Source organism: Dermacentor silvarum, chromosome 2 (genome assembly GCF_013339745.2).
Source record: "Dermacentor silvarum isolate Dsil-2018 chromosome 2, BIME_Dsil_1.4, whole genome shotgun sequence".
NCBI classification, from domain to species: Eukaryota; Metazoa; Arthropoda; class Arachnida; order Ixodida; family Ixodidae; genus Dermacentor; species Dermacentor silvarum.
The window spans coordinates 33007932-33022542 of NC_051155.1; the positions used below are offsets into that span (position 1 = coordinate 33007932).

Genomic DNA, 14611 nt, shown 5'->3' on the forward strand with positions numbered 1-14611 from the left:
ATAATTTAATATCGCATTATTCATGTGAACGATTTTCGGTTTCGGTTTCTGGGCGCCGAGTTCGACAGTGACGTCATTGTCCAGGAAGCTTGGTCACGTCGACCCACAATGTTGTGACGCACGCGCTGCTGCATCGTCTGCTCTCGCACACGCGTTCTGTACTAGCGAAGGCAAACAAGACCACGCCGACAGTTGTCATGGCTAGCTGCGGCAGCTCCGATTCCGACTCTACGTCTGCGTTCGATGCGGCTCACTGCACTCTAGACTCGAGGCTCTCTAGGCTTGCCCGGTGCTGTGGGTCACCGCTTGTACGTTACTCTAATGCGGTATGACGTCGCCACAATGTTCGTTACGCTTCCAACACAGCGACATCGGTGTCAATCGCGAGAACGAGCATATGGCACTCTTTGGAAGCTAATTAAAATATATTTTAAACGTATGCTGTGTCCGACTTCATGTTGAGTGTCCTTGCATGCAGAGGAAGCGTACAGCAGGCTTTTTGAAGCCTCAACATTTGGTGTCTCAACCCCTTTAAAAAATTGCTTCACACATCCATCCACAAACGAATAAAGAAGTGTTCGCCAGATGATGCGTCACCGTAGCTCAGTTGGTAGAGCACAGCACGCGTAACTAGCGGAAGATATGGGTTGCATGAACTAATTAAAGCCTGACGCTTTACGGGCTCAACCACCACCAGATTACGAGGCACGCTGTAATGGGGGAAACTCCGGGTTAACTTTGGCCACCTGGGATTATTTAACGTACACTGAAGTATAAGTACACGCGACAGTTCTCGCATTCGACCCCTGCCAAAATTCGGCCGCCGCGGCCGGGTATCGAATCCAAGACCTTGTGCTTAGCAACGCAACATCATGGCCACTAAGCCACCACGGCGGCTAAGGTTCGGCTCCTACCTGCGGCAAAGTTGTATTTTGGTGCACTTTTCATTTCCTCAGCTTTAGTATTTCTACATCTGAGAGATGTTTCAATTTCTGCGTTTGAATTCTGCTATTCAATTTCTAAATTCAATTTCAGCATTTAATTTTACCCTATGCTTCCCCTGCCTTCTTGCTTCACTTCGTGTAGTTGCACCTCTAAAAAAAATCAGGCTATTTGATTTCTGAAACGAACAATGTGACCGCACTAGCTGGTGAGCGTTGCAGAAAGAATGGCAATAATCACAAAGAGGGGTGCATGCAAGCATCACGTGGTTGGCGATAGCTCCAGTCTCACGACAAGCGCGGTCACATTTCTTGCTCGTTTCAACGGCCCTCAGCCATGAAGGTGACAAGGAGACCAGACAAGCCCAAAGAACCTCGTTGTGGCTTGTATAGCTTTGATCTTTTTCTGCTCTATAGATAAGCAGACGTGCACAGATTGCCATTGTTTTGAGTTATTTTTGTAAGCATACACTACAGCAGCTTCGCGCGTAGCCCTCGCGTGTAAAATTGCCCGACGGTGACCGACTGTCGCGCATGCATAATCGGCGGTTGTAGCATAGTACACACACATACCTGGAACATGTCTCCGAGGAAGATGGCGTACGCGGGTATGCACAGGCCCATGAAGAACGAGCAGACGCATCCGGCGGCCATGTACTTGCGTTCGGGTCTCGTGAGTTCGCTCAGCTTGGCGGTCAGCGACTCGCATTCCTTGCCCAGCTCGGGTGATTTGGTCGGAGCAGCTTCCCCGCCGGTCTTCTTAGCGTCGACAGCTCCCGCCGGACGATCAGGACTCGCAGGGCGCGACTGCTACAGGACCACAGGACGTGTCTCTCAGAGTGTCGTCTCACGAATGCGTCCCACACCGCGTCCCAACACTCACGCGCGCACGTAAAATGTGTGCGTATGTCTGCTATAGCGTGGGAATATAAGGGGCAACACGTGTGCACACAAGAAGCGCCAGGATGGAAGTGCATGCGACAGTAACTGAGCTTTTGGATTGTGTACATGTCTCCTTTTTCTTTTGTTAGCACGCGTCCTCGCCGGCACTTAAATAAGTTAATCCACTATAGCAAATTGGAGGGTGACAATGTAAAGAAATCGCGGGCGGCGCCTGCTGTACTTGGCATGTCAGGATCACAGCGCGTTCAGAATACGCAAAGTTCCAATCTCCATTTCTCGCGTGCTATTCAGCCATCTTGCATAAAGTGAAGCGCGACCACTTGCTGGCATACCGCGAATGCATCGTAGATGGACGAAAGTTTTTTAATTAGTCAGAGAGCAGACACTGCAGCACTAAACTCTTAGCAATATGTGTGTCTTGGTAAACTGTCCAGTCTCGTTTAGGTGGTCAACGAGCCATTTTAGACGAGAGCGACCTCTATGTGAACGAACACAAGCGTCATCAGTAGCCGGGCGACGCCATGCCTCCCGCATGTACACGCCTGGAGTTTTTGTAACGATATCACGCGAGCGTCGACCGCGCGGAGTGTCAGTGGTCTTCAAGCGGTGAGGGGTGCTCCTGAAGCGAACAGCGCAGCAGAATACATTCGAACTGGAATTCGCCTTGCATGACCGCCCTTAAAGTTGAAAATTCCGCCGTCCCTCGCCACTACAAGGCCGCTGTCATGCCATACGGTCGACGCTCGCGTGATATTGTTAAAACAATTGCAGGGGTGTACGTACAACTTGGTCAGCGCGCTGCACGCCACTTCGTTGGAAGGACATGCATGAACGTGTCGGACGCCGCGTGAGTACACCGACTAGCGCCTGCTTTATCATTTTTTATTCTGTCCTCTACCGTGTTTTTTAAAGCGTATACCGGAAAAAATTTCTTCCTGCTGCTTCATGTTTTGCTGAAGAAGCCTTTCTGTTACGACAGCTGCTAGCGCACGTGCGCTTGGCCACGTCAGCACACGTCCATCTCGAGAGAAGTGCACGGATAGTGCCACAAGTAGCGATAAGTTCCCAACTCACCATCGAGAATTTCTGGGGACGAGACACGTCAACAGCACGAGCAGGACACTACTTGGATGCGGCTGCTGTCACAAACAGTTGCATATCCGATCACATGCTGCATGGCATTACGTATCGTATAGAGACCGCACTTAACGGATCCCGTCAGCTGCGCGCATATTCCGTTGTTTTAAGGCGAAACATCTATGGGCCTACTGCTTTTTTTCGCGTCATACTGGTAGCCGTGGTCGCGCCCTCCTCGCCGAGGGAGCTAAGGCGCCGGCGATTGAAAGTGGCGTCAAAGGTTGTCACCCTGTCCCGTACGCAGCAAGTTCAGCGGTGCGCGCGAGTGTTTCATTGTTCTCTATACTGTGACGTATCGTGCTTTGCGCTCTACGTGTAGTTTGGGGTTCTATAGCTCGCGTTGGTGAAGTACGCATTTCACTTGCGTATAAAAGCGGGCGCTCAGAAGGTATGCATTAGTCCGCGACTGGCGACCTGTAAGCCAGCCCGGAACAAGTTCAATCTCGTAAACGTCGTCAAGCTCCTGCTAAAAAAATAAAATAAATAAAAGCCGTCGAGAGCAGTAACCAAAAAGGCAATACACAAGTGAAATATACACAATGTGAAAATGGCAAATTGGATATGATCTGAGGTCGAGTGCGTCACGTTAACATAGATACCCATAGAACACACATGTAGTAGCTTCTGCACAATCTGTTTATTCGGCTACATTATACGTTTTCATGGTGTGGGAATTCTCTCCTCTATAGTAAAGGCGGTTTACAATTGCCGTATGCTGGCTAAGTCGAGGCGATGAAGCCGTCGACAGCGAGTTCCCGTTGGCCCCACTCGCGCGGCATAGCACCGCAATGGAACCGATCAACGTGGTCATCGCAAGCACGTACGTCGCCCTGTTGAAAGGCCCTGCGCAGGATGGGCTGTGGTCGAAACTGCGGAAGCGGCAGGGCACGCGCCCGGCGCACGATCATCCGATTCCGGGGGGGTGTCATGGCCCCGTCGTCCTTCTGCGCGTTGATCTGCGTCAGGGAACGGGAGAAGAGGTCCTCGTCACATCACAGCAGCCGACAGCGCTTATCAAATTGGCACCACCGGCTGAGTTCAGAAAATTATCGTGACCTTATTTAACATTTAATGCAAGAGGCGATTGCCAACTAAAGGTTCTGCGGACACTGCGAGATAAGTAATCGCACATACATCCCTCAACCCGAACACGCATTGACTCACACTTGGTCGGGCAACTGCCGAGTGCTACAGTTTGTGTGTAGAAACTTTGGGTAACAGCGCAAAACAGAAGACCACAAAAAGGGAGACACGTACACACAAGCGCTGACTAACAAATGGTTTTATTGGCAAGGATAGCACACCTTATATATGCCTTAGTAACAACTTGATGAGGGCTAGTTGGTTCATAGTTGAGCGAAGGTATGAAGTAACAGCGCGTAATGAACAAGGTCGAGAAAGGAACGAAGACCACAGGACAAGCGCTAACTGCCAACTGAATGTTTATTAGAAGAAAACCAGCCTTTTTATACATACTCAAAATACATGCGCACATCAAACACTCGCTAATCACAATGCCGGTCTTTCTTTCAGGCAGTTTATTTCTTTCTCCGATAGTAGAAGAGAAGGCGAACTGACACAATTGTCACCTTCGATGCTGATCCAAAAGGCCTCTAAAATTTCTCTTTCCTTCTTAGATTTTCCTTTTCCTATAAATTTCGTTTTAATAAACATCAGAGTGCATGCATGTTTTATTACAATGGCCAGCTAAATGGCTACCATATCCGTTCTTTACGTTGTGGCAGTGTTGTCGAGCCCTGATCATTGAAACATTGTCCAGTTTGACCTATGTAAACTTTTCCACAATTCAAGGGAACATGATACACTACATTACTTGTGCAATCAGACAAAAATCGGGTTTTGTGATTGACAGTGCAAGTGGGGGGCCTGTATCTTGGTTTCATGTGTGACATTGACCTATACTTTTCATCAAGTAAGCATATATGCTGGACCTATCAGGCTAGATCCAAGAAAACCTTGTTGCCATATGACAGCGCACAGACAAAACTGATTAAGAGGGGCATAGCCACCACGTGTATCAAGGCAGCATTAAATAAGTCGTGCGTGCACGAATGTGAGCGTAGCCTGATGAATCAGCTGGCAAGGTTAAGAGATGCAGGCATTCCCCAACATGTCATCACATCTGTGTGTGAGACAATCCTGCAGAGAGCAAAAACAGAACCAGGCAATAAAGAAAACAATCAAGACAGGAGACCAGTGCACGTTGTTCCGTACGTGCACAAGCTATCACACAATCTTAAGAAAGTTTCAAATAGGCATAATGTCAACTTGCTTTTCAACGCCCCTTGCAAGCTGTCTTCGATTTGTGCACACATGAAACCAAGATACAGGCCCCCCACTTGCACTTCAATCACAAAACCCGATTTTTGTCTGATTGCACAAGTAATGTAGTGTATCATATTCCCTTGAATTGTGGAAAAGTTTACATAGGTCAAACTGGACAATGTTTCAATGATCGTGCTCGACAACACTGCCACAACGTAAAGAACGGATATGGTAGCCATTTAGCTGGCCATTGTAATAAAACATGCATGCACTCTGATGTTTAATAAAACGAAATTTATAGGAAAAGGAAAATCTAAGAAGGAAAGAGAAATTTTAGAGGCCTTTTGGATCAGCATCGAAGGTGACAATTGTGTCAGTTCGCCTTCTCTTCTACTATCGGAGAAAGAAATAAACTTCCTGAAAGAAAGATCGGCATTGTGATTAGCGAGTGTTTGATGTGCGCATGTATTTTGAGTATGCATAAAAAGGCTGGTTTTCTTGTAATAAACATTCAGTTGGCAGTCAGCGCTTGTCCTGTGGTCTTCGTTCCTTTCTCGTCCTTGTTCATTACGCGCTGTTACTTCATACCTTCGCTTAGATATGCCAGAGTAAAGTGAGGGAAAGGGGAAAAACATAACAAGGGTAAACTCGTGCCAACAACGCAAGCGCAATGCAGCCAACCAAGCGCAACAAGACGCAAACAATTATTTTTCTTTCCAATCTGAACCCCCGATAGCCGCATCCGGAAGATAAAATTCAGCATCAAAGAGAGCAAGGGGAGGGGTGCACTTGCTACCGAACTTCCTAATGTGGTAGGCTTCCAAACCGATGCGCGCGGTCGTGTCACTGCTCTTTCCTAGAATGGTCGTCTCTTTTAACCGGGCCACACAATCAGTGCACTTGCTAACGTGCACAACTATATGTGCGTATTTGTCATCTTGTTTTTTCAGTTTTAGAGCGTGTTCCCCTAAACGGTCATTGACACAGCGACCAGTTTCGCCACGTAAAACATCCCACAAGACATGGGAATGCAATGCACCACTCCAGTGGAACAATTAACGAATGGAAGTTGGTGGTTCTTCTGGCATCCACGTTTACTGGTGTTGCAGATACGTGGGCACAACTTTCCCTGCTTATTTGGGGCAGAAAGACAAATTGGCACGCCGTGCCGACTTGCCACCTTCTTAAGATTGTGGGAGAGTTTATGGATGTAGGGGACCGCCTCAGGTCTACGTGCCTTCCGGTGATCCTCTGCTGTTGTACTTCCCGTTCCACGCTTGAATGTTTGAAGGAGGGTTCAGAAAGACAAATTGGCACGCCGTGCCTACTTGCCACCTTCTTAAGATTGCGGGAGAGTTTATGGATCTAGGAGAACACCTCAGGTCTGTGTGCCTTCCGGTGATCCTCTGCTGTTGTACTTCCCGTTCCACGCTTGAATGTTTGAAGGAGGGTTTCAGAAACAGCAGTCAAGACCGAGACGGGCAACCCTGCAGCCAAAAGACGGCTTACCTGATTATTAAAACTGGGCGTCATCTGATGTGGGCACGATTTCTGGAGAGCCGATTGCATACACATCAGCACTATTCCTCTCTTAATTGTCTTGGAATGTGCCGAGTCATATGTCAGCAGCTCCTTCTTAGCCCGTGGGTAGTATCCCCAGCAAACGTGTCCATCACAGAACGTGATTTTAAGGTCTAAAAACTGCAAAATTGAAGAGTGCGGGAGTTCATGGGTGAAATGCAACCCACGTCCATGTTTGCTAAAAAAAAAAGATAAAACTTCCCCTACAATAGAGGAGCAGGTGGAGGCGGGCTGCTTTTTTAAGAGCACTAAAAATCGCCCACATGCCTAAAGGTTTTTAAAACAGGCCCCCATTGAACACCTGTTCTAGTGTGTCGTCCACCTTGGCCAGAAAAATATCACAAAGAATAGGGGCTACGCAAGACCCTATGCAGATGCCATCGCGCTGCAAAAACGGCTGATGGTCAAATACAATAAAAGTAGAGTTCAAGTAAAACTGCAATAAAGACAGAAAATTGTCAACGGACACACCGGCGGTGTTCTGGAAGGATACGTCATCGTTATCTTCAATGCTCTCTTCGACACACACTAACAATTGATTCTGCGGGACAGAATAAAACAAGTCCTGCACGTCTAAGAAAATCCGAAACCATCGTGATCATTTCCCTCTAAAAACTGTGCTACTGCGGCTGACTTTTTGACAAGAAATGGGTCGTTCACAACAAGCGTCTTGAGTGTAACAAAAACTGGCTGATACACTTCTGCCACGATCCCTCTTCACTAACAATAGTACTAAACGGAACTTCGGGCTTATGTCTCTTGGCTGAGAAAAAAAACCTCAAGCTGTTTCCTCTGCTGTTAGAAATGTCCCTGGCAAGCCTGCCGAGGTCTAACTGCTTACAAAGCTCGACAAACTTGGTTTTAACGCGCACTTCACATTCAGATTGGAAAGAAAAATAATTGTTTGCGTCTTGTTGCGCTTGGTTGGCTGCATTGCGCTTGCGTTGTTGGCACGAGTTTACCCTTTCCGTTACTTTACTCTGGCATATATAAGGTGTGATATCCTTGCCAATAAAACCAGTTGTTAGTCAGCGCTTGTGTGTACGTGTCTCCCTTCTTGTGGTCGTCGGTATTGCGCTGTTACCCAAAGTTTCGAAATGTACCAACTCGCCCAAAAAGAAGTATTGATGAAGTTTGTGTGTATATTTGCGTTTAGGCAGCTTGCTGCGATTTGAGCACTTGCGTCATAAATACAAGCCGCAGTTAAACCGACAGATGTGCTGGCGTCTGTGCGAAGCTCTCGGCCCGCGGCAGCTGCTGGTCGAAGACGGCACCGACTGTCGGCGTTGGCGCGAAAGGCCGTCGCGTTGCGGAAACTATAGGTCGTTGGAAGCGTCGGCGTAGCTGTCGCTATCCCACTACAAAATCTGCTTTGAGCGACGTGTTAGCGCAAGAATCGGCCGATCACGGCCTTCGGCGTACTGTCAGCAGCTGTGTCGTGTGCGTGTTGTTGTAACCCAGTCGAGGTGGTCTGTCAACTCTTTAGCACATCATTTTAGGACAGAATGCTTATGGTACCACCATTACGTGCTAAATTTCCGGCAGTCAATTTCATGGCGCTTCCTTGTTATTATTATTATTATTATTATTATTATTATTATTATTATTATTATTATTTGTAGTTTGTGGTCTATTGCGCAGTCCTCCACCGGGATTCAACCAGACCACCACGTGGGTCCGGGGATCCGAGCCCTGAGGGGGACGATCAGCTGAGTCGCGTGTGTTTCATGTGCCCGAAGCGGATACTCGTTCGGTCTCTACTGGGAGCGAGACAGAGCGCCGCAAGGGTAAGGCCCAGAGTACAAGGAAGGAGTTCATTAGAGGACTACCTTGGCGTTGACTGACTGTTACACCCTATCTGCGCAGTGCGCGTGAGCCGGAGCTGCCGCCGTTCAAGGGGACGCCACTATACGGGAGGATGACTTCCAGCGGCCTTGCTACCCGGGCATTGTTCATACAGCTTGATATAGCCTCCGGGAACGGCACCATACGGCCACGCACGTGAAGTGCCCGAGCCGCGTCTTTTTGGCGTAGCCTCCAGAACAGGAGCAGCGAATAGGTGTGCACCCACCTCTGGTCGAGGACCTCCCGCAAAGCACGCCAGCAAAAAGGCTTGACCGGGAGAATCTGAATTCAGTACGCACCGTTTTGCCATCCGAAAGATTATCCCAGCGTCCCCGCTCCCGCGCGCGGCTCGAGCCGCCAGGAGAGAGAGGACGCAACTTCCCTTCCAAATAGACCAATCGGGTCAGCCCCTGGCCCTTTCGGGCGCGGACAGCATCAAGTGTTTTACGTTACCGCTGCTGTACGGCGCCCTCGGATGAACGAGAGAGGGGTGGCCCGCGCTCGCGAAATTTAAAAACGGCCCTACGTGCTGAGCCATAACGCCGCAATCCCAACAAGTTCCAGCTCTATAATGGATACCCCGAGACAGCAGTACTTCGAAACCGATATTTGAATTGAGGGGTCACTCTGCTGCTGCGAGCGATGGGGTTGGCACACGAAAGCGCCGCAAGAAGCAACAGGCGTAGCACTCTGTTTATAGGCAACATCATCCTAACCAATCAACCCGACGTAAGCGAATTTTGCTCTCTCTCATGACGTGATTCAAAGAGCCGATTTCATCAGTTCCACGGTGTTAGAAGTATTTTAGGTGGACCAACGGTGCCTCCGGAAAAGGAGAACTTCGGTCCGCGTTTTGTGCAGAGGGCCCGAGATGGCGCCACAGTACCCGTGGTCGATGCGACGTAACAATGAATGGTCGCTTCGGGGCCATGAACGACGCTCTAAATAAATAAAAAAAACTCAGCTTTCACGCTATAACGAGCACAAAGAGATAAAAACGGCGAACAAATACGAGATTTTGATTATACAGCCATAGATATCTGTTGAGTATGTTCAATCCACCACCTCGAAGGTTTGCCATAGGAAGATGCCTTCGCATTTGGACATGTGAAATCGTGCGTTTAAACATATGACAGTGAAGTCGCGTTGACAATATGACAGAGGTTAGTTCTCTTTGTTGAAGGAATGTTTACCTAGTTAGACAAAAATAACGTATTAGCCGTAGTTTTACAGCAGTAAAACGTATTGCCGATTGCCGTTTCGAACATTCGAAGCAATTATCGGTCGTTGATTTCACATAAAACGATGTGTGATACAACCTTTGTTAACGCTAGCTTGTCGCAGCTAAGTTTGAGGCTCCGACGACGCTTTAGGGCATGAAAATACATCCTGGTTTGGCACCGCGAGAAGGGTAGACATATTTTCTGTGGTGGGTATGTGTTTCTGATTCTTCTCTGTTCCCATCCGAGTGATATTTTGTCACTGTCTGTGTCTTACATAGTCACCCAGAGACAGCATTACGACTTTGTCCTTTAAGGAACACGTCTATTTGGATGTGTTGAGTCTTTACGAGCGTAGTCAGTTCACACGGTGGTTACGGTGCTCGGCTGCTGACCGAAGGGCGCCGGTTCGATCCCAGCCGCGGCGGTCGCATTTCGATGGAGGCGAAATGCTAGAGGCCCGTGTGCTGTACGATGTCAGCTAGTGGACGTTAAAGAGCATCAGATTCGGAATCCTCCTACGGCATGCCTCAGTAATCGTATCGTGGTTTAGCACGTAAAACGCCAAATATTGTCATTTTTACAAGCGTAGCTCTCGCACGGGGGGAGAATTTTCCAGTCTGACACGTCTACGTTTGGTGGCAGGAGGGTGCGAACGGTCCGACCGCAGGCGCCTTTCTTTTTTCCTGTCTTTGTCAAGTGAGCAGGGCAGTCGGGAAACTTCGTCGGCACGGCGTATTTTGTCAGAGCCGCCTTTCGTGGCGCACTCACAAGAACGTATAATTTGTAGACTGCTTCCCACATCTTCGTCACGTACCTCGGCTAGGAGTACATCTCCTTCCTTGCGCGGAATCGCATGGCGCCATATCTTCAGGCGATTCGCTACTCAGGTGCCGTAAAAAGCTACACATTTTCAGAGCAGGTTTTGTTGCCAGATTTGCACTGTGGCACAAACCACTTCTTGCTCATTTCACGGCTTTGCTAACACAAATAGCACAGCTTGTCATCGCACAAAAAGAACGAAAACAAGGGCGCAACGTGGCGAAAACTGCTTCGACTAGACGGCCACCACTCGTCCACAAATGCGCAATAGGGGCCGGCTCGCCCGAATGTCGGTCACGCGACCGCTCCTGCCATCTCGCGGCGTGATGCAGCGGCGGTACCGAACTTCGATGCAGTGATTGCACGGCGGCGGCACTCCGTCGTTCCACCTCTACTTCTAACACCGTGATCAGGTCATCTTACAAGGCTGGACGAAACATATAATTGCCCCCAGGTACCGACAGCGGTCTTGACAGCGCCCCCCCCCCCCCCCCCTCCACCCCCCCCCCCCACACACACACACACACACACACACACACACACACACACACACACACACACACACACACACACACACACACACACACACACACACACACACACACACACACACACACACACACACACACACACGCACTCACGCACTCACTCACGCACGCACGCACTCACTCACTCACTCACTCACTCACTCACTCACTCAATCAATCAATCAATCACTGTTTCACTCTCGGGGACAACTTTCTGTGGCAATGAAGGGAAAGCTACAGGCGCGTGGATGCTGCACATGTGTTACCGCGCTAAGTAGTCCGGCAGTGTTTGACAGTGCTTTTGGTTGCTTGGAACAGACGCTGAATCGACGCAGCTTCCACGTGCGACGGTTTCGCGTTTGCCGCAAAAGCCGCAAAATAAGTAAACTTTTACACTCAGTGGTGTGCTCTGTCGTATTTAACTGTTGCTAATATGCTGTTCATGTTTTCTCTTCCCCCACCCTAAACCAACGTGGATAAAAACGCGGGACTCTTTTCAGAAGCGCTCTCACTTGTGCGCAGAAAGTTGTCCGCGAGTATAGCTACCTTCACTCGAACGGTATTCACACGATGAGACGAGCTTAAATTTTGTTGAGAAGTAACGCTTAAGAATGAATGATAGTCGACAAGTTCAAGTATTGATTCACCATACTTTAGTTCCCCATCATAATCCATTCCGTTGTTTATCGAGCGAAAAAGCGCACACATCGTCGTCTTTGCGTTTATAATTAATTTGTTACTTGATATCCGTATGCTAAATTCGGGTAACTATGCATTTGACATAGGTTAGAGTTCCGGTAGTTCTCTCCAGAGAGGGCGACACTCGTGTTGTCTGCATGTATAAGCATCTGATCAGTCATAGGGGCTATTTTCTCGCTTAGTAAACCTCTGTTCGCAGTTAGAATACTATGACTGTTACCGTGAAAGGATAATCTACCATTAAAGCTCAACTTCCGGTTTCTCTTTAGTGTCCCTTTAACGACCTCGTGAATGTCCCTATGAGAGAGAGAGATGGTGGTTGTGAAGAGGCAGATGCCACAATCTCTCTCTCTCTTTCACGATCACTGTCATATCATTCTTACGGCGAACAGAGGTTTAATAGGCGAGTAAATAGCGAAAAACTGAAGGATAGGTGTTGACGCCCCTTCGTATTTCCGACACTACACGTTCGTGACGTCGAATATCACAAACGCAGTCAGGTCGCGATTGGCCGAGAGCGATTTATCGCTGTTAATAAAATGCAAAATGAAATACACCTTAAACGTACATAAACAGCGTTTGCCAACTTTTAAATCGTCCCAAGCGAGGAAGTACATGTTTACCGCAAAATTAAATAAATAAAAAGAAAAAATGGCATGGCGCTGCAAGCGGTCGTGATAGTTTCGTTTTTGCTCCATGCATCATCGCGCGCGGCTGTTCCGCTATACAGTGTTGCAATGTTTGGTTGCGTGGCTCGAGAAACGTTGACTGCGCGGTAAACAGCCAGAAAATGCCTCGTGTGTGTAGTGTTGAGGGCTGTATAAACGGCGCAAGGCACTTGCTCAGGGGCAGTGGCAGTGTTGACCCGACTGTGTCCTTTCATGTGGTGCCGCGCGATGAGCCCCGGCGTTCGCAATGGCTCAGTGCTCTGCCGCTGATAAAACGGCGAAAGAGCCAGAGAAACCGATGGTGTGCTCTCTGCATTTCTCGCCCTCGGATTATGTATATATTCCTGCCCTCGGAAAGTCTCTTGGCGTGTCCCAGAGGCCAGTCCTTTCTCAAGCAGCTGTTTACTCAATGTCGCCTTCATCAACTCTCCTACTGGTGCCCCTGCAGCAGCAAACCGGCGGCTCGGTGAGTGCGGAGAGCAAACGCGACGGAAGAAGTCGCGTTTGCTCTCCGCCATGCGGTCGCTCCCCGTGAAAGCGCGCGTCCCTCGCGCGCTTTCACTCGCGCATACGGCCAATGAAAGTTTTTTTCTACATCCGGACGCGATCATCGAAGACTGAGCCCTTAACAGCTTCGCTGCAAAATCCCCGAAAAAAAGTATACCTAGTACGCGCGCAACGTTCTACGCTTGTTCAGTCGGGAACATCGTCGTCGGGCGGACCGGACATCTCGCCTTCCTTCGACGAAAATGAGGCTTCGCTTTCCGTCGGCGTGGCCAGCGGCCCACCGCCATTGTACGCGGAAACACCTGCCCCGCGAGCACGGATGATCATTTCGCGCTCCGTTTCACTGAAGTCGCTGAAATGCAGTCCTGCTTCATGGCGAGCTCTCCCTTGCAAGGTTCAGCGTCAGCAACGGTATCCATCGCGGCCACAGAACACCTAAGCAAAAGTCGCAGCGAACGCAAATGCAATGGTCATGCAGCCTATGATGCAACCAACGCGTCGGCCGTTTACGCAAGCGGTGACGTATCATGGCGCCCTCTGATTCGCTGAGAGCAGCGAAATTCGTAATGGCACTGCTTCAGCGCCGAATCTGGGGTAAGAGAAATTGATGAAGAGATACGTGGTCTTTGTTTACAAATTTCTCCACTAATAACTCATATTTTTGCACCCAACAAAAACTGAATGCATTCATGAAGGTCCCTCTTTTATTCCAGCTGAACTTCCTGTTTCTTTTTAGGGTCCCTTTAAAGGGAAGCTGAGCTTAGAACTTGGAACGGTGGTTTGGAAATCTGCCATAGCATAATTGAAATCCTGAAACAATTTTCTCGATTGTGTGCGTAGCAGGTGCCGCAATCTCCGTTTTAAATTCTCGTCGAAGCTCCGCTCCCCTAGCACGCAGGTAGCGGCATGCAAGGGGCGTGCGAGAAAATGGCGTCAACAAAGGGCTGAAGTGAGCACGATATTTAAATCACGCTCCCCGTCAATACCTATAGATAACGTCATCAGAGCAGTGTTGCCAGGTTTGGCTATATATAGCCAAATTGGGCTACAGAAAAAATTTTTGCTTCGACTTGGACGAGTTGACTATGTGGCTATATTTGGGCTAATGAAAATATGCGACTTGGATTGGTTTGGGCTATAAGTGGCACCCTAATCCTCGCTCCAAAGGTGGCTTTGATCGAGTAGAAACAAATCTCGAAGGCTACGTCTTAGCTAGCTGAGCCGGCAGCGTGGCTGTGCAAGTGAGCGTGACGGATTTCGATCGAGGCGAAATGCAGGAATACCCATGCACTTAGATTTAGGTGCACGTTAAAGAACCTCAGGTGTTGAAAATTAATCCGGAATCCCTAACTGCGTCATGCCTCCCAATCATATCGTGCTTTTGGCCCGTAAAACCCTAGAAATTATTATTATTGCGATAAGAATTATCTGGCTCTCTAGTCGAATTTCTGCTGTTGTCGTCGTCTCCGCGAGTT

At 48.8% G+C, this 14611-nt stretch overlaps 1 protein-coding gene across 1 annotated transcript in view; it reads right to left on the reverse strand.

Annotated features, from left to right (window-relative positions):
* The window catches only part of LOC119439963 (phosphatidylcholine translocator ABCB4), a 148119-nt gene that overhangs the window by 67166 nt on the left and 66342 nt on the right, over positions 1–14611 (reverse strand). The window contains exons 11-13 of the mRNA XM_049662682.1: positions 3702–3937; positions 2971–2983; positions 1515–1751 (exon numbers count right to left, since the gene is read on the reverse strand). Of these exons, the coding sequence (XP_049518639.1) occupies positions 1515–1751; positions 2971–2983; positions 3702–3937 (486 nt within the window). The remainder of the gene's footprint in view (positions 1–1514; positions 1752–2970; positions 2984–3701; positions 3938–14611) is intronic.